Source organism: Trematosphaeria pertusa (assembly GCF_010094035.1).
Source record: "Trematosphaeria pertusa strain CBS 122368 unplaced genomic scaffold BU26scaffold_6, whole genome shotgun sequence".
Classification (NCBI taxonomy): domain Eukaryota; kingdom Fungi; phylum Ascomycota; class Dothideomycetes; order Pleosporales; family Trematosphaeriaceae; genus Trematosphaeria; species Trematosphaeria pertusa.
In genome coordinates this window covers 569,012-591,269 of record NW_022987217.1, presented here as the reverse complement: position 1 = coordinate 591,269, position 22,258 = coordinate 569,012, and the positions used below count along the sequence as shown (strand labels likewise).

Here is a 22,258-nt window from a genome sequence, read left to right as displayed (position 1 = left end):
CTCTTTTAACGGGGAATGTGACTACTGCAGTGCCTATCTATGGCTTCCGACATGGAAGCGCGTGTGTAGTGAGTTCCTGATGTGCGTCTCGTCAAACACCCAGATGTCGCTAGATATAGATCTCAATGGTATGTATGAGGAAGAGTTGGATAGATCACACCGCTACGGTAACTAGGGAGGATCAAATGGCCCCGACTTAGAGATAGGTGAGCAGGCCTAGGCCTGGTCTTCTTCGCTCGGTTGTAGCTGCTGGGCCCGGTGCCGACGGGTGAGACTTCCCATAGCAGGCCAGGGGACGGGGAAGCTGTCGCCATAATGCTCCATTCCACGAGCACAGTCCGGGACGGGGCCCAGCGCAGGTGCGCTGCTTCAAGCAAAGGTAGCGATTGGGCTGAACCATGGCCGGCGGCGCGCTAAGGTTGATGCACTGCTGGTGAGGCGCCCGTTGGGTTGAGCCAAACGCTCCTGCCCCCGTTCCTCTTCACCACAGTGACCCCACTGGTCTCACACAACTCCGCACCACCACCTCACCACCACCTCACCATGGAGCCCTCCAGCAGACCCCCGCTCACGGACAGCGCCTGGGAGGACCTGCAGAGGGACTGTCACCCATTTCCAGCGTACGTTGACTATCTTTACGGTCGCCCTACCGGATTCGAGGACGCGCAGCCGTGCGAGCCTCTGCCGCTCTCTGGACTGCAGCAAGCAGCGCTTGACCCGACAGCGGGTCTGCCGAGCGCTTTTCGCAGCGCTCTTTCCCAGTTTGATGGACGCCAGATTCCTGCTCCATCGCAGGCTCGACAGTCTACACCGGCTTACCTATACCAGCTCCAGACTCCTGCCCAGAACAGCTCTTCGCGCCAATTCCTGCGAGACTTCCACTCTACAGCAGGCCTCCCAAACGGACAAAACGATGGGTACCAGCCGCGACCGCCGACCCGCGTTATTCCCCAGCCGGCGCCCGCAGCCATGCCTGGAGGGAGAACGGCGTCCGATCAGCCCCCGGCACCTATTATTCGACCGCACGAACTACTCCAAGAAGAATACTCCTGGCTCTCGGACGAATTTCGACAGATCTGGAACGATAAAATCGTCAAGCTGTATTCGATCGTTAACAACTCGGAGCAGCCTCTGGAACAGCGGCTCAAGGCAAAGCAGGCCATCATTGACGAGTCCGCACGCGCCCACTTGGCAAAGGCCAAGCACATCATCCATGCAAAGATGCCGAACGTCTGGAGAGCTCTCAAAGTGCGCCAGGCATTTTCCCCGGGCGACCCAATGCATCTTCGAGCAGAGCAAAACCTGCGCAACTTTACGAGCAACCTGGAGCTTAACGCGAACTTGTATGTGCAGCATCTTATAGATGAGATGGGCAAGGCCGAGGCCGAGGGCAGAAATCCGCTCGAAGTTATACCAGGATACCAGGCGCTGCCCGTGCAGCAACACGGCCCAGCACAGCAGGCGCTGATGCAGAGACCTCAATATCAACAGCAGAACCCGCCCTTACAATCCACTACTCTTTTTTTCCACACTCCGCATCAGGGTGCTGCGCCGCAGGCTGTGATGCAGAGACTGCAACCCCAGCAGGCCCCGTCACCCCAGTCAGCGATGCAAGCATTCCCATCCCCACAGCAGAGTCCGGTACCTCAGGCCGTGATGCAGGGGTTCCCGTCTCAGCAAGGAAGTCTAGCACCGCCTGCGCCGATGCAGAGCTCCCCGCCTCAGCACGGGAGTCCTTCGGCGCCCCAAGCCACGACGCCTGCGTTCCTGTCCCAGCAGCAATATCCAGCACCACCTGCGCTGATGAAGAGGCTCCCGTCCCTGATGGATGCTCCGCAAGGAAGTCCACGACTTAGCCCACACACACCCGCCTCTACCTTCCAGTCTCCACACCCGGGCACGCCACCGCAAACGATTCCTCATACGTACCAGACTGGAGTTACAAACGCGGTGTTGCAGAAACGTCCCGATTCGGCGATGGCATGCCAAGGACAAACTCCTGACGCTGGGAGCTCGCTTATGCTGGATTGGAAGGGGTTCTAGATTGGTAACGCTGTGGATACGTGTGTGAGAATGGCAGAGGGTGAAGTAAAATGGTATATGACTGCGAAACGCTGACCTGGGAAATCGGATGCGGCCGGAATGGTTGGTCATGGCGAGCGAGGGAGCAGATACCCTTCTTCTTATGCGTGTGTTTACCTCCATCTTCAGGACGAATGTGATCGTCCCTAGTGTAATACGCCGCTTCTTAGAGTGCTGTAATTCTAGCTCACTGCTGAAAATAATGAGAAGCCTTCTGAGGTCTATGAAGGTGGTCGCTTTATCACGTGATATCTCTATTCACCCTTCGGGTTTGGAATATGGCAGATGAAGTAGGCCGGCTTTACGCCTACCTAAGCCGCCAAGCTCCGTAGGCCATGGTGCATCATGGTCATGCTTTCACGCTCAAGGAAGAGTGCGACGAACATGTGAGAGGAAGTTTCCATTTCACTAGCTACAAAAGCCCGCTCGATGAACCCTCCACTGTATTTTTTCTGCACGTCCAAATTCATAGTCCGCATGTACCCTAGCGCCCGGTCCAAATAGCGAGCGAGCGGTAGAAACACACCAGACCATGTCTCGGCTCATTGTCAGCGGCCCCATATGAGCGAAGTCGCAGGCCGATCGAAGAAATACTCGATCCAGACGGTGCGTCCGCTCACACTCCTCTCCGTCTGGTTTGAAGGATCCCACTCCGCTGACACTTCCCCACGTTGACAACGACGTTGTCCCGCTGGTCCTTGTTGGTGCGATGGCGCGTGGCCGATCGCGATTGTATGTATGACTGAACGGGTGGTCCTTTTGGAGCTCCCGAAAGCTGATTTCTCTCCGCCAACGTCTCCGCACATTGGTTGGCAACGTTGCCGCTCATGTCCTTGCTCTTTAGTCCTTGATGCTTGTCCTTCCTGGCGCGGGCGGCTTATGGTCGGTCGTGATTGTCTTGTTGAACGGGAGTTCTCCTTTAGGAGCTCCCGAAAGCTAGCGGCCCCATATGAGCGAAGTCGCAGGCCGAGAGATTCTCGGCGGTACGTCCACTCATACTCCTCCCGAAGGAAGATCCCACTCCGCTAACGCCTCTGCATGAGGCATGTCCCACGATAAGCAACTACGTTGCCCCTGAGTTGCTTTGATGAGGAAAATGCAACCCAATGAAAGGGTGCAGTAATCCCGGCTCGCCCTGCAAGCAGAGGCGTGCGTATCCGGTGTCGACTTTGGCTTTGCTTGTCATGATGGTGCAGGCGACCGTGTTGTCGAAAGCGTGAGAGGAGCCCCCGGAGTCATTAGGGCAGAAGCTCGATGTCTGCCGTGGTGGGCCGGTGAAACGCGAGAGTTTGGGGTGACGTCACCGATCCGAGCAATTTTCATGTTGTCCGCATACGTTCGCATACGTTCGCCGCTACAGCACTGGCGCGCTGCGATCCAAGGTCAAAACATTCGGGGGCTCGAGGGAGTCGATAGGCCATCGTGCGATAACCTTCGACCGGTATTGTCGAGCCCCCATCCGTTTGGGGTCCTTTCTCAAAGAAATTCGTGGCTACGCCCCGAATGAAGCTCCGTAGAACTGAAAGCTCCGAAGAGCTGCTGTCTGACGACGCCTGCGGGGAGGTAAGAGAAGTCCCTCAAGCATCGAAAGTGGACTTACAAGGCCAATCAAGCAGGTCAAAATACTATCCGACCGGCGACTGCAAAAGAGTCAGTAACATCCTTCATAGGTATACTAAAGAGAAACTTACATTAATCCAGTCAAATAGGACCCCGCCGTGCAGTTGACAAGACGGCAGCTAGGGCGAGCCTGCCGTGGGCGAAGGTGGGGCGAAGAAGAAAAGGTGAGAAGGAGCGGGGCGCGCGAGAATAAATAGAGGAAGGCGCACGGTGCGCCAAGCGATCGCTTAGTCAGCGGCACGCGGTGAAGGTGGGGGACAGAAAGAAGGCTTTGGGGGGTATGACGTATGTAGGATTGGCTGGTTGAGCATATTAGAGCCTGTCGCTGCTGGATAAATTGGGTTATGCGTATTGTTTCCTTTGCCTGCATGGGCATTTGAATCAGTAGTCTCCACTGTCCGGATACGGTACCTTTTGCTAGATCTCCATCGGCCGAATCCAAGTTTGAGATGACATGATGCTCAAGTGCTAATGCTCTCCGGGTTCAGAATTCTCGGCAAGTGCAACGAGGGGAAGGGAGTGGTGAGGGGTTTCTAGTATAGAAGATTTAGGTTCCGGAAGGCCTGCGTTATTGCCACCGATGACAGAATTCAGAGTGAGAAGACGGACTGAGTACGCAGCCTGTGGAAGCCATTTGCGTTCAGGCACCTACACTTCAGCGACGGTAGACATAATTCTAGAGCTTGACCATTGGTCAGCATGATGAGATTCATACTACTTTTACAATGCCCTTGACTATCCGTCCACCATCTCTCCGTCCTCAGCGCGCAGCCCTACTCATTCTCCTCAGTCTGCTCCTCCGTTTTCTCGACATATTCGCGGCCATCGAAGAACGTATTGTCCTCGTCGAAATCATCCTCCTCATAGACAGCCTCATCAACCCCATCATCCTCGGTGTGGAAGAGATGATCATTCTCATTGCCATCATCACCATCTTCCGACTCCTCATCTTCGGCTTGCCGCGCAGCAATTGCGGCGGCATTCATCGCGGACTCAAGCTCTGCGTTCTCCTGGGTGCCGGTGAGGAAGAATGGATGATCCGATAACAGAGGCTTGCCAGTCGTGATGAATCCCATTGGCGTGTGTTCGAAGTCTTGCCCTTTGCGACGAACGGCGAGCCACTCGTGCACTAAAGAAAAGGTTAGCAATGGGGTTAGATAAATAGAGGTTCTAGGCTTACGAAATGTGAGGGGCTTCTTCGCAAAAGCCTCTCGACGCGTGACCACGTGTTCCTCGCTTGGGTTGCCCTTCGTGGAGATCCCAAGGTACCCGAGCAATGTCTGATATTCGTCCCAATCGAAGTACAAACGTCCAGAGAAGAGCCCCAACTCAACCTTCAACCATGCCGGGACCTTGAAGTCTGCCGGAGGTGCCGGGATAGCGTAGTAGTCGAGGTTGTTGAAGTGGAGCATACGACGAGTGACCGGCGCGGCATAGACAATCAAGTGAGCGGCTGATGACCACTCGTATTCGCGAAGGATAGGAATCAGAAGGTTGGCCTCCTCAGGACTGACGAGCAGGCCAAGCTGGGCAGTGCGACTCCATACAATCCATTGCGAAGGGCGGAGGAAGTTGTCGTTTACTCCCTTGACAACAACAGTCCGGCTGAACTGCGTGGAAACGTAGAGGCCGGGGGACGTGTTCGCGGCGCTAATAGCACCGTGTTTCATGCCCAGGGCCGTCTTTTGCAGGGCGCAGAACATTGGCTCATACCCATCACTGCCTGCCGGCAATCGGCCCGTGACAGCGAATTCTTCGATGTCTTGATGAAGTTTCGAAACTTTGTGACCCTTGAAATGAACGGGTGGTTGGACTTCGCGGATACTCTCAACCTCAAACTCAACCTCGCGCTCCTGCTCGACCTCTTCAAGAGCAGAGGAATGCACGGCGAGCCCACGGTCTTGGAAGTTCTTCCGGCGCTGATATAGCGCCCGCAGGTGTCCTTGGAGTGCGACGTCAAAGGATGACACCTTCGCCGTGCCCTTCTGCTGGTGGCTTGGTTCATAGAGCTGCTTCAGCGACTGAGTCTCCTTTGACTGCACCACAGATAGATATCGATCACGGTGCTCATTCAGGTCGAGGAAATCCGGGTTGCGAAGTTTGGCTTGAATCCGGTGAAAGTAGTTCGTCCCCTGATTGAAATACAGCGGCTCTAACTGCTCAATGTTATTACAGGTCTGCTCTAGAAGCCATCGGATGACGTCGGAAGAGGTAGGCTGGTAGCTTCGAGGAGCCTTTCGGAGATCCAAAATGCTCTGGTGTACCTCTGGAGGCGAGAAGAAGGTGACCGACTGGGTCTGGCCGAGAAGACGCATTCGCATGGCCGCTTGAACCAGAGCATCCTTAGTCAGATGTGGACCGAGCGTTAGGGCGGCTCTCGCGGTTGCTGGAAGCTTTAGGTCTGTTCCTCGGCAGTGGCTTTCGTCCAGGTAGACTAGACAGTCTTCTAAGTTTTCAGCGAATGGCGAGGCAACCAGAGGCACGTCAGCACCTTTAGCATAGATCACCCTTGCGCGATGCTGAGCGTCGAAGAAGACAGCCGCTGAGGCTGTATCATCGATCTTCAACCATGCTTTAACTAGACTCTTGTTGTCGTGCTCGAGGATCTGGGCACCAGCATCAATCAGAACTCGGATGCGCTCCGTTTTAGGGGCCGTCATGCGGCCATGAGGATTCAATAGTTTCTTGAGGAGACCTTCCTCGCTGAGGCGCTTGCCGAAGTTGTCGACCGTGCGCACGTATCTGCGATTTCGAAGCTCCAAAAGGTAGGACAACACCTCTGCATTGGTATGCGCAAGTTTTGGTAGATCCTCTTGCTTGATCATCATTGGTAGTTGATGTCGAGAGTCATTAGTCCCTGAGAACCCGGTGGTCTTGGAGTTCACCTCCCGGGTGGGGTCGTATAGGACGAGATCCCAGCCGGAAGCCTGCAATTTCGTGCTGAACTGCCGGGCATGCCTGGGGAAGACGAACACATTCAAGTAATAGTCGAGTAGGTGAACATTGAAGCTGAAGCGGTCAGTTCAACAAGAGTCATGAATATCTTCGGTTAACTTACCGGATGTATTGATGGAGCTCACGCAATTGCAAATGATCTTCAAGATTGATGGAATTGTAGTCGCGCAAACCTTCAGGGAGATCTCGTGTTGCCCATTTGTCGTATTCGATACTCGGTTCATCGGACTTTTGAAGCTGCTCGAAAGCCTGCTTGAATTGGGCAATGTCCAGACCCTGGTAGTAAAAGGAAAGGCTGGTCAAGATGATGGCAACATCCGGGTGGCCCCATTCAGCAGTTGGAGAGGGCACGCCTTTAGCCTATAGCATGTCAGCAGCAGCATTACACAGCATGGCAGACTTCAGGGCCGCAAAATGAGAAGCGCCCGCCTTGTCTAGCATCGACACCAACTCACCTGATAGGGTACGGCGATAGGATCGCGAGTGGGATGGAGTCCATACTGGACGTTCCAGCGCTTCTTCATTGTCGACAACAAGATCCGGTGAACGAAAAGGCCTCGAAGATGGCGGACAACGTTCATTAGGTGGACCTTTTCCTTGAACATCTCGGTAACCTTGCTTATCACTCCTTTATCCACCAAAGGCTCTGATATGAAGGCCTCAAGATCCTTTCGGTCGGCGACTGACACTTCGGAACATGGCAAGATGGCTGTCTGTCCCTCACAAATGGCTTGGACCAGCTCGGCGATCAGGCGCTCCTCGGCGTCCCGTCGCAAGAAGTAGATCAAGGGATAGCCGCCGAGGGGACGTCTAACCACCTCGATGCTCTGAGGGAAGCGTCGTTGAAGGTTCGAGACGTTAAAGCGGATGAGGTGCAGCAGTATTTGGATGGTTTGCCATCGCAGGGGATGACCATCGACGGTCATCTGCGAGCCGGATGGGTAGATCAACTGCGTCCTGATCGCAAGTGAGACATCGCACTCGTCGAGGACGTCCCTAGCATGTCTATCAAGCCATGCTTGGGCCTTGATCATCATGTTCGCTTCTTCCTGACGACCGTCGCACAGCCGTTGCACTCCGCTTAGCTTGAAGGATAAGACGTGCTCCGGGAGCGCAAGCAAGGTGCCGCTGTGCTTTTGAATGTGGTTATGCAGTTGAAAGTATGCTTTCATCAGGTCCCGCTCTGTCGGGGTCTTTCGCGAAAAGGGAATGTGTAGTACTTCGCGGTTCAGGAGGCCACCGATCTTCGATTGCAAAACTTGCGCTGATTGTAGGAGTAGCGGGCGGGGCACGATGATACGGAATAAGTTTCGTTTATCGGCGAGGATTAACGCGACCATAGGGAGGATGCATGATGTTTTTCCTTTTCCCATCAGGAGCTGCAGGACCGAGTTCTCGCCCGAGCTGGGTGATATTGTAGCCTGGGCAACCTCAACTTGTTCGGGCCGCAGCATAACATCGCTATCGATCTCTAGAAGAAGCCAATCAGCATACTCCAGCGGAGACCAGTTCTGATGGCCCAGATTATTGCGCTCATCAAGAATTTGCTGTTGACGACCCTGTTGACGACCCACACCCTTTTGAATCGCAGCCTCTATCCTCAAAAGTCGCTGGTAGCTCGTGATAGCTAAGCCCAGCGCCACAAGCGCATGCTTTGTACCGTTCCCAAATGCAACACCGGAAGTGGAACGGAGTTCAGTCAAGAGAGTAATCGGCGTCACCCTTGGCCATAGTCCAGCGTATTGGAGCCATTTGGCACAGCTATCCCCATTCTGAAGCGCCCCACGGATGCGTTCCATGCAGTGACGTATATGCTCCTTGGCTTGGAACATCTCCTTTGAGAACTCTGTGGGGTTGAAAGGTTGCGGCTCGACCTTCGGCTCGCCTATATGAGTGACTAGCGCATCGATGCTCTGCTCGAGTTCTAGTCCGTATCGCTTCTGCACCAAGGATGAAGAATGCCTGTATGGGGCAATAATTCTACGAAGTTCCTGGATATGTGCAGGTGCATCGGGGATAGGCAATGTGTTCTTGACCTCCCGGGGAGTGTCTTTAGAGGGACGAGGCATTTGATGTACCCCATTCGGCAACGAAGAAAGGACGGCAGGAGTGCCTTGAGAAGGAGAAGTAGCGGCGCTGAGATTTGTGTATCCTGGGAGCCCTTTCTGTAGCAACTCTTGTATGCTGGGAGCCTCTCCACCCTTTATTGCAATAGGGTAGAGTAGGGGACGCGGAGGAGCCATGTCCATGCTCTCGAAATGGTCAAAAGGCTGGTCACGCTCGTCGCGGCTGTGGCGAAGCAGAACAAGCTGTACCTTTTCGAGGTACTGGGAAAGTTCAAAGTTCTCGGTAAGTCGCCCCCATTCCGGAAGCATAAGGGCCAAGGCTTCATCGCGGTCGAATACCTTCTCGCTAGTCTTATGCAGATGGTCTGCATCGATTTCTTTGTTGGGCCACTGAGCTAGTATAGATTCCACGAATTGTTCGCAGCTTCGAGTTGCTTCCTTGTCGTGCTCCAACCGCCTAAGTGCTAATTGCCCGCGCAGTGTATCCTGGGCTTGGTCCTCTGACGCGAAGAGCACCTTGGCATCCTTCAGAAGTTCAGCAAGTTCTTTGGCCTCCGGAATCCTGCCTAGCTGGAAGCGGTTGTACGCGGGGACTGCTGGCGGAATGAGCTCTTTCAGCTCTGCAAAGACAGCAAAAGAAATCAGAACCCGTATCAACTCCATCGGCGTCTCGGAGGAGAACGCCATTGGGGAAAACATGAACATTAGGCGATACTTGTCCTTCTCATGCGAGTCAATGGCGGTTTGGGAAAGCGCACCCCAATCAATACCAAAGTCAACGTTGAGGAGGTCGGTAAGCTGAACTTTGTCAAATAAACGCCCATATCCACCAATAATTGGGAATTTCTCCAGAAGCGACCCTAATACTGGAGTATTCAGAATGTTTTTAGGCCACTCCGAGAGCAATTGGCACGTCAGCTTAATGTGCCGATGTTCATCGGTCATCGCGCGACGGTCGCGAGTCTGATAGACCTCGTCATCCTTGGCACGATAAGCATAAATGCGTGACAGGGCACGAGACTCCAAATGGTGATCGCCAGCGGGACATGCACGCTGGTTATTTTCCGGTGCAGCCGTGAAAGGAGAAAGGTCGGTATTTCTCTGGCAAATTCTCTCGATGAGACCTCGGTATCGATCATCCTGGATCGAAGTTGGCAAGCGGTGGTCCCAGTGTACTGTTTCCATGCATTTGAGGTTAGCGGGGTAATAGGTTCGAGCCGGTGTCAGTGCCGCCATGTGTATGAGAATGTCCATAACCTCCGCAGGGAGAGACGTCCAAGGAAGGTATGAGCCGGTCTGAAGATAGTACAAGGCTTCTTCCACGCCCGTGCGTCCGGTAAACCGATCTGGCAAGAAGTGGGACGTAAGAGCATGCAAAAGCGCCCTTGTATAAAGCAATCGAGGCTCAGCCGGACACTCTATGCGGCCTAGAACCTCATTCAAGGTGAACTTGAGATAGATGCCAGTATTTTTGATGACAATTGCGACGTGTTGTGCATCCCTCTCAATTTCAACTTCGCCGATAGGTACCAGAATGCTCAATTTAGAGTGATTCTTAACCGAACGAACTACTATCTTGCTCCTCAAACCGTGCCAGGTTCCTGGGTCCTGTAGGCGGGACTCCGCGATGACAGCGCCAAGTTGAGGACTCTGGAGCAGGCCTGCCCGATTGACGAAGAAATCCAGTTCGAGCCGCTTCAGCTCCACTCTCATGCTGCCGATTGGTGGTTGGTAGACCGTAATGTTACGGGCGTATTCGAACATATGAAAATTCTGGAACACTCGGGACGCAACAGCGCTGTTTGGGTCCACGAGGACGTGCACACTCTTCCTCGTAGCGCGCCGAGTATGAATGTTCAGGTACCAGTTGTTCTTTTTCGACTTCCACGGATCGTCTTGTCGGATTTCTAACACGCCAGTATTGAGATTTAACCAGTGATAGCAGCCCGTGATCAGAGGTGCGGGCAGATCAAATCGCTGTGATCGCGTAAATAAATCCCGGTTGATCAATTCAAGTATCTCCCCTCGACGTACGGCTCGAATGACCAGAGAATCCCCTCGGAAGCCAACATGGACCCAATGACCGTAAGGCATGAGACGGTTCACAACAAGTGACATGCCAGGCAACGGAGACGGCAGAATCTGAAGACCCTGTGTGCCAAAAAGCTCATCTATGATGGGCCATCGGCGATACTCCGGGGGGAGCGCTCCAAGCAGCTGCCCATCGATCAAGAGAGCTCCATATAACACATTGTAGTGCACGTGGCGAGTAACCCCGTGCTTCACAGACGTTAAGATGAGTTGTGTCCACCACGAGTTTGGAGTGACTTGGACCTCGCTAGGATGGTCCATACAATCTTGCGGAACGGGCCAAATATGGTTCAGCGCCGCGAGAAGAGCATGTTGATTGCCCGCGACGGCATCTAGGACATGATGACGAAATTGATAGGCGGAGATCAAGTCTTGCAAAACTGCGTTCCGTACGTTGTATGGCAAGGTTTCGAACTGCCCAACTAAATTGTTCTGGAGATCAATGGAAGCGCCGATGAAGCATCGCAATGCCTCATCGTCTACGGTATTTCCAGGCCTTCCAATGCGGGCGTAGAAAGTCCTCTTGGACAATACTGACGCCCAGATAGCGAAGATTGACGGTCCATGGCCATGATCGTTGCCCATCGATCGTAGGCTGATCGACCAACCGCGGGTTATATCGCGGGCTCTATCGAGTAGACCTATTGATATTGCGCAGATCTTCTTGTTGCAAGTAAGCGAGAGGACCTTCAACACGATCGATATGAGCATGTCCATCTGCACGGGCTCTCGCCAATTTCGCTGAATCGCGGCAAGACGCTGCTCAACTTGGCCAAGGATCTTCTTGCAGAATTGGGCGTCCCGGAATATGGAATGGGTGTCTCGAAGAGTGTCGCCCGAGGAGGAAGGCCCAGCTTGAAGAATGAGCCTGGAGACAACGGCCCAGGTTGAATCAGTGGAGAAGTTTATGTTCGCCGAACCCAGTTCACGCAATAAAGATGGCCACCGACAGTAGGTTCCCATCAGTAGCCCTTGCCACGCCGTGAATTCGTGGACATTCAGATCAGGCGGACACCTAGTCTGGCTCGCCAATATCACATTTGAAGAAGGCCAGATGTCACCAGAGTGCTGGAATGGCTGAAAAGGTGAGGAGCTTGGAAGCTTCAATGGAAATAGGTGTGAAAAGGAGGGTTCAACGTCCTTCACCACACAAGCGTTGCCATTGGTGTCGTAGTACTCCAGCTTCAGGGCAAACGGTTTACAGACCTGATGGAACATGACCGGAAACTTTGAAGTGGCGTAGTGGGAATCCAGGTGTGATTTGACGGACGACGCCAAGGTTACCCCTGGCTCCAGTCCATTGGCATATTCCTGTAGCCCACCGTAATCGCGAAGAAGAGAAACTTTCTTTGGGTTCTCTGGGTTGGGATAAGCAAAGGTGGACAGGATCAACCATGATGCGTCTCGGTAGGCTGCGAAGGCCTTGGGGCAAGCTAATTCGAATATTGCGGCTTTGACCTCCGGCTCCGGATCCGGCAGGGGGTACTCGAATATCTCAATTTCAATCTGTTTGGCTTGCCATTTGAGTCTATGCCTGCGGCAGCCCTTTTTGTGGACGCGCCTGGGATAGCCGTTGTCATCGACCTCCGTAGTGAAGACGCACGATAAAGAAGCCATTTCCTTTACAAGCGCTTCGTGCATGCAGCTTTTCGTGTCCCATTCCTCTTCTTTGGCCTCACGTGCCATCTCGGCATTGCATTCAATACGGCGACGAAGGTCCATCAGCTGTGCAGATTCCGATGCTTCGTCGTAGTATCGAGCGGCGAAGGACTTCTGCTCAGGCTTTGCAAAGATCGTCTTCGGACCGGTGCCGCTCCATCCACGGCGGCGTTCCGCTATGTATGACTGCACCTCGTGCAGCCGTTTTAGTTCATCTAATGAGGGCAGCTGGAGGGCGTCGAGCATGCTTGGCTCGAAACCTGGGTGATAGTCGGCCAGATGGCGGTAACATGTTGTGGCAGCTTTGTCCATGGCTACCCACAATTCCATCAACGAAAGAAGCTGCCTGCTCAACAGTTCAGGGTAGTCATGGAAGGCGTTCCCGAATGTCGAGATATGTGACGCGATATGAGACGACAATTGTACGCATCGGAGCTCGGGCTCTAAGGAAGGATCAGCGCGTGTGAGCAGAGGCTCTATTACTTCTTCCTGGAATTTGCAGAGGGGCAGGTAATGATCGGTGACGGCATGGAACGGTCGACCGGGAGCGGAATCCTCGTAGCGGTATAAGAAATCGGCAGGTGACTGCACTTGACCAGCCATACCGGATCCCTTCCAATAAAAGGCATGAGTGAGATACGCTCCACTGAGCGGGAGCTGCAAGTAGACATCTGGTCGACTCGCAAATCGGGGTAGGGGGCGGATGATGCGCCCTGTCCTCCTGTTGTATGCATCCCATTGCGACTGAAGGAGGCGGGTCGCCGAGGCTAGAGACTTCTCGAAAAGCGGCCCAAGAGCTTTGAAAACAAGAGCATAGAAGTCCTTAGTCGCTCGTGAGCTCCTAACGCGGTCCAGTTCTAGCTTGCTGAGACGACGACCAAGCTTTTGCCGTAAAGAATGCGTTGCTTCGTGCGGCAGAAGCAGAAATGCGTTGTCTAAGAAGGTCGACAGGAAGATGCATATGATGGTCTTGTAGTACAGCCTGCCGATGTCTGGTCCCAGTAACCTGTACAGATGACGTTGCAGGGCTACTCGGAGAGTAAGGTAGAAGGGGGACCTCCGCCATGGCTTATCAGCCTTGTCGAACGAGACTGTATCGCGGACACGTTTGCGAAGGAGTGAAGGAAAGCAACTCGCACCATTGGCCTCGAGAATCGCCATTAGTATACTAGTCACCAAAGTAGGGTCCGCGGTATCTCGGACTTCCGGGAGCGGGGCGCAAGCTTTGTATGTGACCGCAGCGAACTGCTTGACTGATTCGCCGCTGGCTTGATCGAGAAAGGCCGCAAGACTCTCTTGAAACGCTTCGTCGGTGTAGACTTCGGGAGGAAGGGACACGGCCTGTCCCGGAAAGTCCCACTGCAGAGCACCCTTGGAAGCCAGGACTTTCTCGGAAGAAGCAGAGGTCTCGAACGCCTCAAAAGTCATGTGTCTCTTCCCAGAGTCGCTGCGTCCGGAGTCAGCGCATAGTGACCAGACGGTCTAGAGGTAGTACCACTCACCTTGCATCATTGTAGACGAGCAGCGCTGCATTTTGCTCCGTCACATAGAGGATGAGAGCATGGCTGTCTCCAAGCTGTCGGAATTCGTTCAGCAACTGCGCTTTGTCAATTTTGCCCTCCACGTTCAGCGTTTTGCATGTCGAAAGCGCCAGACGGACTGCGTCCACGGCCGCCTGGTGTTCGGAAGCGACGAATTGTGTGAAAGCTTTGACGGCAGAAACAAGACGGTCGAGAAGACCCGACTCGACCCGGGAAAGGTTTTGCTCCTCCCTCCCGGGCACGTCGCGAGGCAGAACGATGTGGTGATACTGCTGGAGGTAGAACGCAGCGCCGCCCGAAGCAGCCATGGCTGCGTTGCCTGACGTGCCGTCGGTCAACCAAATGGCGCGGGGCAGGTCGAAAGAGTCCGCAGGAGAAAGTGCAGCGTGACCGCAAATGTGCCGGAAGCTGGTTGTGCAGTCGTCGATAGGTTGAGGCGAAACGCCGCTGCCGTCCGTCAAACGAGAGTGTCTCGGGAGGACGTTTTTCCATCCGGTGCCAAGCATCGCGAAATTTGGCGGGAGCGCCCCGATGGCGTCCACGGATTGACCCATGCAATCCGCTAAGCTAAACTATTCGACAAACGATAAGGCACTGAAGCAACTCCTGGACACAGTTTCCCATTTCGCCCTAGAACGAGTGCGCGGAATTCCGTCGATGTGTTAATCGCTCCGACGGACGCATGAAGGGAACGGTGGTTGACCATCATGCAGCCGCAACCCCCTTCCAGCAAATACCTTGTTCGATGCTGATTGGAGGATCCCGACGTTGGTGCCATCGGAGGACTGTTGCGAAGTGATGCTTCCCTATGTGGGGTCCAAGGTATTCGAAGTAAGTATCCGCGATCGAGGGACGGGAGCGCATCAGACGGATTGTGACCTGAACGCGAGACCAGTAGACCATTGTTGGAGAGAGTTTATAGCTGCATATCATGCTATGGGGCCCTTGCGAGGGACAGAGGACTGTGGTCAATTCCACGCATGAAGGCAGCGCGCTTCGGAGCTCTTCATGCTCTCACCTTTGAAAAGCCATATAGAGGCGTGAAGAATAGCTAAAACAGTGAGAACGATCGCACAAGGTAAGAGAGTAGAGTTGAAAAGAAAAGAGAGGACAACATGGACTGAATGAGAGAAGAAAGGTGGCTGGGCGCGGCTTCCTTAGCGACCAGCAATGAGAGAGCTCGCAAATCTTGACTGCGCCGTCCTGAACGGGGAGCGGAGTGATCGAACACCAGCGGCCGAGGGCAGAAATTCCTCTCTTCCCGAACGCGCGAGGCTAGCCGTATGTACGCAGTTCGCATGGAAGTAAATCCCGATATAAACTAATCAAGCAAATTCGGGGTGTACTGTTCCACGGCGCAGGTCTGACATCGTTCACGGCGCATTGTGCATGGTCGTTGAGCCGAGTGAACTAATATCCGGAGGATAGTGCTCTCTCATCTGTAGCAAATGCAGTCCTCCGGTGCAAGACGTACGCGACTCTCCAAAGTCTTGTTGACGAGCATTGCCACATCTAGGTCCTAAGCACCGTCTGCGTTCTAGGACAGAAGCACGGATAGCACTCACTCCTACTCTCGGCAATGTATACTTCATGCAGATGGCGCGTTCGAGGACGGAAAGGAAAGCGGATCGATGCGAACGGTGGCATGCAGGGAGACTAGGGTCAGCTTCTGGATCTGTTCTACGACTGTCAGCTCCCCAGCGACGGAACAAGAGGCTTCGACGTACTCTATGTATCGATGTATGAACTGCGAAGACGCGTCGTTGACGTCTGCGGGACGGGCTGAAGTTGATATCTGATGACAAATGATTTTGGGTGCAGTTTAGCCGGCACAATTGCCGTGCCGAATACGACGCCACGTGATCCTTCCTCCCTCGCTCAAAAATCTTCACACTACGATTCGTCCACTACACCAAACGTTTTCTATCGCGCCATCAAAATTCACAAGATGGGGCCAATGAGCGCTCGGGGCTTCGGTATCCTGATCGAATGGGGGCATGCCGCCGCCCATTGCACCTCGGCCGATCCGCAAACACCAAGCCCAAGCAGAAAAGCGGGCAGCGCTACTAGAAAGACGGAATGGCGCCGCGCCAAAAGGATCTAAGGTGATCGGAGATAGGCTAAGTGCGAGGCTTTTCCTTGCCTCGTCCTCTCTCTCGCGCCATAGAATTTCTTGTTTCAACTTGCTCCCTTCGGTCCTTCGTTTCCTCGCTTTTTTTTGTCGTACCGGTATCCCGTTTCTGCATTTCATGCGGGCCAAGAGCGGAGCCCGCCATGCACATCGACGAGAAGGAGATCGGGAGCGCCGCGCCTTCTAAGGACACCGCCTCGGAGCTCGAGACCGAGGACGACCGTTCGTCGTTATCTTCGACGTCAACCAACTCCATCAGCTCTTCAGAGGAAGAAATTCAATCCATACAGCAAACACTAAGTCGAAATGCCGGACTGGAAGAACCCGACAAGTCGTTGGCGCACATCACCACTGTCACCACCAATACGACATCAGATCCCCGATATGAAATCGACTTCGATGATGACGGCGAAAACCCCCAAGACTGGACCATGCTGAAGAAGGGCACTATTATTTTCATCATGTCTTTCTCTACCCTCGTGGTAGTAATGTATTCGACCTCGTATACGAGCGGCATCCCTGGCATGATGAGCACCTTCGACATTACATCGAAAACCCTTATCGTTCTGGGCGTCACGACCTACCTCGCTGGTCTTGCTCTCGGCTCTATCGTTCTAGCGCCTTTGAGTGAGATGTATGGCCGCCGGCCTGTTTATCTGATCGCTGTCTTCATGTTTACCGTGTTGATCATTCCATGTGCCCTAGCGAAGAACCTGGAAACCATTTTAGTTGTTCGATTCTTCGGTGCCATCGCCGGTTCAGCTATGATATCCAATGCGCCTGGTACTGTCGCCGATATCGTGAGCGATGATTACCGGGCTCTCGCATTTTCCGTCTGGTCTATAGGTCCTATGAACGGACCAGTCGTCGGGCCTGTAATCGGAGGATTCGTTTTTCAGTATCTGGGATGGAGATGGACAAATTGGGTTGTTATGATTGGATCGGGATTGTCGTGGTTCATGGTGGCCCGTACGTCCCCTGCGAAGCAAGTCAAGATAGCCTAATTAACGCTTCTAGTCATCGGAGAGACTTACGCGCCAGCTCTTCTACGAGCCAAATCAGCGAAGAAGCGTAAAGAGACGGGCGACGACCGTTGGTATTCGCGCTACGACGGTATGTACGCCGGGGTACACACACTAGCTTGTCTTAGCTTCTACCTCTTGAAGACTCTTCCTAAAGGCCTTCAGCGGGTAAATGCCAAGGCACACTAGAGTGTTAACTTCCCTACTCGCCTTCCCAATCCAAACGCTCGCTAACTGTGTCGCTACCCTCGCAGACAAGAAGAAGTTCTTCCCAATGCTCAAGGAGAACCTCGTTCGGCCTCTGGAGATGAGCGTAAAGGAGCCAATATGGTACGTTCAGTTCTATGCATATCCTGCTCACTGCTGACACCCTAGCTAGTATCTTCTGGAACGTGTACATCGCACTGGTCTATGGAGTGTTGTATCTGTGCTTTGTATCGTACCCCATTGTGTTCGGCGAACTACGCGGGTGGAGTGCTGGCCTTACAGGTCTTGGCTATGTAGGGATTGGTATTGGAGGTAAGCTGCTCCCCGGCTAACCCAAAATGTCATCTCATGCGAGATAGGTATGGTTACCATTTGCTCCGAACCCCTCCTCCGCCGCCTCATCAACAGCCACAAGCTCGATCCTGAGACAGGTAAACCGCCCCCAGAGGCCATGGTCAGCATCGTCTGCATTGCAGCTGTATGTGTTCCGGTCGGCGAGTTGATCTTCGCGTGGACCTGTACGCCGAATGTCCATTGGATAGCACCCTTGATCGCCGGCATTCCTTTCGGCGCCGGCAATTGCGGCGTTTTCATCTATGCCTCGAACTACCTCGTACACTCTTATGGAATCTACGCCGCATCTGCATTGGCCGGTAACGCAGTGCTTCGAAGCGCTATGGGCGGTACGCTCCCGCTTGCAGGCCCCAAGATGTTTGTCTTCCCCGCTGGTTACGCTGGCTCCGTACTGACACCCCATAGGTATGAGACTCTTGGACCTCACTGGTCCGCTACCATGCTCTCGTTCATAGAGTTTGCGATGATTCCCATTCCCCTCGTGTTCTACCGCTACGGCCACAAGATCCGTGAGAAGTCCGCACTTATCCGACGCATGCGGGAAGACAAGGAGAAGCTCGATAGTAGGAAGAGGAAGGCTGCGGAGAGGGACGAGAGATTGAAGGCAAGGGAAGTCGCTGCTTACAATGAGAAGAAAGAGTGGGATGTTTGAGGTTCGGCTCGCACACTAAGACCGCTTAGCATTGCTCTTGCAAGGACACGAAGGACTCGTGCATTGGGCGGCGTTCGATAATCCAGGGTCCAGCGTTGTTTACGGGTCGATCATCTTCTTCAAGCACATAGAACTCGTATTTCACAGACTTGATATAATGAAATATGAACATTAGCATGGTCCACGATGGTATTAGCTGCCAATGAAGTCCCACTACTACTGCCGCTCGGTCAAATCAGTCTTGGCGCCTAAAAGCCGCAATATGACGGCCTTCAGCGGACTTCGCGCAGCCAGGCGTAAACGCGTTCACCTTGCATCGACAGGCCAGGCAGTCTTTTCATTGGATTTTACTAGAACATCACTTGCAGAAGGATTCTTCCCCTTGCCCATCCTCTCGCATACAGAATCGTTTGAAGATAGGCGCGTTTGTGGGGCGATGTCAGCACCTATAGCATTGCCTTTCCCTACTCCATTCACAACGCCAACAGAGTTTCAGGCCTCCCGCCCCCATGCGGCGCAGCCACTGAGTGACCGGTCATCCGCAATAAGTCACATCTCTTGGATTTCCTCATTGAGTATTTAAATATGGCCGGACGTTCAGTCTCGCCGCTCGTCCTCGCGATCGAGCGCTCCCAACTACTCCAAACATGCAATTCAACGCAAAACCGACTTCTGGCTGGCTCAGCGTGCTGCCCACGAGCAGTTGGCAGGGCCTACACACCCTATTCTTCAAACATCCCTCTATTCCTACTAACACCTCAATGCCCTTCGTGGCTCAACACCCTCTTTGGGCAATAATGACGCTACTATTCATGTGGCTCATCGTTCGCTATATCCTGTGTTACGTATCCTACTACCGTAGGTATGCCCATCGCGTTGGCACCCAGCTTCCTCCCACTTACCCAAGCTTCATTCCCAAGTATGGGACCGCTCTCTCCTACTTGCTGGCCCCTGCGCATTTTGTTAATAACACACTGTAAGTGTACCACTTTACCCATCCTCCAATCATGCAACTTCTCCAGGGCTAACATCCCACAGCCAACGAGCATCCAAGGAGGGCCTCATCCGCGTCAAAACCCTCTCCCTAGACTTAGTCTTCGTCTTCGGCGCTCCCAACGTCGTCGACCTCTTCAAAGACGCCTCAAGCGCCCTCCCCACTGCACACTGGTACGTTCTCCGGTACCTAGGCGGCATCCCTAAGGAAGCTGGCAACCGTATCTGGGAGGATGATTCCGGTTTCAAGCCCCACCCAAATCCTCTCAGCAACGTCAACGCGCGGAACCGCGTGGACCTCTTCCTGCACCAGATTCTTGTGGACTTCCTGCGCAGCTCGAACATGGAGAAGATCTTCGAGCGGTACGCTGAGTGCTTCAAGACGCACATTGAAGGCTTGGAGATCGGAAGTGAGTGGGTCGTATACCCGGACTTCTTCGAGTTTATGACCTTGCACACCACGATCCCTCTTGTTGAGACGATCTGCGGGCGCTTTATTCTGGAAAATTGCCCTGAGTTCTGCGGCAATTTGTGGAAGTATAATGCGTGTGCGGCGAGCATGCTCAAGGGCGTTCCGCGCATCTTTAACCGGAAGGCGTATAAGCTGAGGGACTCGCTGCTCGCGGATATCAAGGACTGGCATCGGTTTGCTAACGAGCATGATGAGAAGTTTGGAGCCTGTGATGAGGACACTTTTGATCCGGTGTGGGGGACTAAGTTCTTCCGCGACCGAACGGGGAAGTTTCGCCGTGTTGATGGGTTTGATGCGGATGCGCTTGCTGCTGATGATTTGGCAGCTTTGTGGGGGTAAGTTCATCGAATATTCAAGCTAGACAAGGCGAATTTGCTGACTAGACCTAGCGCCACCGCTAATACCTTCACCTCCTCCTTCTGGGCCTGCCTCGAAACCTTCTACGACCCGTCTCTCCTCTCTCGCGCTCGTGCCGAAGCAGTATCTGCACTCCACGCTTCTCCAACTGCATCAACGACTTTCGACCACGACAAGCTCCTCCGCCAGCCGCTGCTGCAATCCATCTACTCCGAGACCCTGCGTCTTCGCGTCGTCGTGTACATCTACCGCTGCAAAGCCCAGGAGGTGGTTAAGATCGGCAAATGGAATGTGCCTCCGCGAACTCATATCGTTACTCTGACTTCAACCGCGCATTATGATCGCGATGCGTGGAACGAGGGACCGAATGGCGAGCACCCCGTCACCGAGTTCTGGGCCGACCGCTTTCTCACATATCCCAATGACCCCACCAGCGGACCTCGCAAGAAGGATCCTGTCACGAGCGAGGGCCGCCCTCACAAGCCATCCGGCGACCCCTCTTCGTCTCAACCAGTCTTCGACATGCAAGGCATGGCTGCAAATGGCCACTGGATTCCTTACGGTGGGCGGCCACGTGGCTGTTTCGGACGGCATCTTGCGCGTCGAGAGATTCTGCTCATTCTGGCGAGCATGGTGTTGATGTTTGATGTGGAGTTCTTGGGGAAGGGAAAGGTCGGACCGAGTGAGGACGATTATGGGGCTGGGGCTCAACGGGCGGATGGCAAGGTGCCGTTTCGAATTCGACGGAGGAACACTGGGGCAGTGCCGGATGTCAGAACTTAGGCTTGGTTGCGGACAGGGTCTTATAAGGTATGCCCAGAGGCGTGGCCGCGCGTAGTGTTGCGTTGCGAGGCCTAAGGGTATCTGGTATGGCACTACTTCGTATAGTTCTTTGAAGGTCACATGCCGCAGACGGAAGACGCTAGGGTCGACGACGTGTATACAGATATAAAGTCTACAGCGCTACAGAAAGACAAAGACTATGTATTCGCTAAGGTGTGGGATAATAAGAGCGTTCCAAACTAGGCATAGTGTTCAGCGGAGCGCTATGCCTAACTGAGAAACCCAACCGCGTCTGCTTCGAACGTACGCCGCAGCCACGACACCGTCACACCTGCAGCCGCTCCGCTGTGCAATCCTCAACGATGACTCACCCTCTATGTCACTTTAGGCTCCAGATCCTATCCGCTATCGCCTGGTTTCTTACCGTTGATGACTGGACGTACACCCCCAGATCAGCCAGCGCGAGCCCTAGGGGACCCGAGTCCATGGGCTAGAAAGGAGATAGACCAGAGTGTGAACAGCGTGCGCAGAGAGAGCTGATGCCTGTACCAGCTCGTGATTATGATGAACTGCCCCGACGGCTGGGACACAGGAGTCCACTACTCACGACAAGTTTATTCCCCACGCCCCGAATGCCGCACCGACCGCCGTATTGCCTTAGAGCCTTTGACAATACACGGCAGGAAGCATGTGCGGCCAGATGTAAAAGATAGGAGAAGTGGCGCTTGCAGATGACTGCTGTCTACCGGGCTTCTGTCCACGATTTCCATTAATCGAGACGTCCATCATCCGATAGCGGTCGTAGACCTCAAATAGCTTCAACCCCTCCATGCATCAACATGTGCGGCAGTACGGCTGGTCATGGCCCAGATGAACGGGGGCACAGATGATCCGTGGCGGTTGGTTGCAGCTCGAGCAGAAACCCCTTGCCACGCCGTAACGTGGGAAGAACGCCGCGATCCTGACTCTGCGTGCCGCCTGCCGTTCTCGCTTCTCTCACACATTGTTCACCTGCGATGCTGTGTATGCCTGGGAGGAAGGCGCTTTTAGAGCGTGCAGCGTCGCGAGGATTTAGACGGGCTTGTACGTGCTCTGCCTCCTCAGTACCAACGGGCAGACCTCGCGCAGGCATTGCCTGCCTTCTCAGAACAGTCCCGTAGGCAGTCTCCTGCACCACCCGATGTTCCATGCAACAGTCCTTTTGTGCGTAGGCGTAGTCAGCATAACCTCTATAGGTTGGTGACTTAAAACGAGAGAAATCAATCAATCAATC

At 53.9% G+C, this 22,258-nt stretch overlaps 5 protein-coding genes across 5 annotated transcripts; 3 read left to right on the top strand and 2 right to left on the bottom strand.

Annotated features, from left to right (window-relative positions):
• Positions 1-428: 428 nt before the first annotated feature.
• BU26DRAFT_289517 (uncharacterized protein) lies at positions 429-2,310 on the top strand. The gene has a single exon (XM_033821618.1). The coding sequence runs from the start codon at positions 544-546 to the stop codon at positions 2,041-2,043; it is 1,500 nt and encodes a 499-aa protein (XP_033684797.1). The 5' UTR covers positions 429-543; the 3' UTR covers positions 2,044-2,310.
• Positions 2,311-4,475: 2,165 nt separating this feature from the next.
• On the bottom strand, positions 4,476-14,520 carry BU26DRAFT_563683 (uncharacterized protein; the record flags this gene model as incomplete). Its single annotated transcript, XM_033833197.1, has 5 exons — positions 4,476-4,831; positions 4,883-6,711; positions 6,761-7,017; positions 7,113-13,920; positions 13,976-14,520. 5 exons carry the CDS (start codon positions 14,518-14,520, stop codon positions 4,476-4,478), a joined length of 9,795 nt encoding a protein of 3,264 aa, XP_033684796.1.
• A 511-nt stretch (positions 14,521-15,031) lies between these two features.
• On the bottom strand, positions 15,032-15,459 carry BU26DRAFT_289475 (uncharacterized protein). The gene has a single exon (XM_033821617.1). The coding sequence runs from the start codon at positions 15,312-15,314 to the stop codon at positions 15,066-15,068; it is 249 nt and encodes an 82-aa protein (XP_033684795.1). The 5' UTR covers positions 15,315-15,459; the 3' UTR covers positions 15,032-15,065.
• A 1,030-nt stretch (positions 15,460-16,489) lies between these two features.
• Positions 16,490-18,317, top strand: BU26DRAFT_390008 (MFS general substrate transporter; the record flags this gene model as incomplete). The annotated part of the gene is made up of 6 exons (XM_033822690.1): positions 16,490-17,114; positions 17,163-17,258; positions 17,422-17,497; positions 17,547-17,686; positions 17,734-18,085; positions 18,134-18,317. Coding segments are annotated over 6 exons (1,473 nt in total), but the record flags the coding sequence as incomplete, so codon positions are not given.
• An 860-nt stretch (positions 18,318-19,177) lies between these two features.
• BU26DRAFT_604104 (cytochrome P450) lies at positions 19,178-20,985 on the top strand (the record flags this gene model as incomplete). Its single annotated transcript, XM_033835490.1, has 3 exons — positions 19,178-19,356; positions 19,419-20,180; positions 20,235-20,985. The coding sequence occupies 3 exons, from the start codon at positions 19,178-19,180 to the stop codon at positions 20,983-20,985; spliced, it is 1,692 nt and encodes a 563-aa protein (XP_033684793.1).
• Positions 20,986-22,258: the final 1,273 nt, after the last annotated feature.

Coding starts and splice junctions, on each gene's coding strand:
- BU26DRAFT_289517 (XM_033821618.1), top strand. CDS start 544: ATGGAGCCCTCCAGCAGACCCCCGCTCACGGACAGCGCCTGGGAGGAC.
- BU26DRAFT_289475 (XM_033821617.1), bottom strand. CDS start 15,314: ATGCGAACTGCGTACATACGGCTAGCCTCGCGCGTTCGGGAAGAGAGG.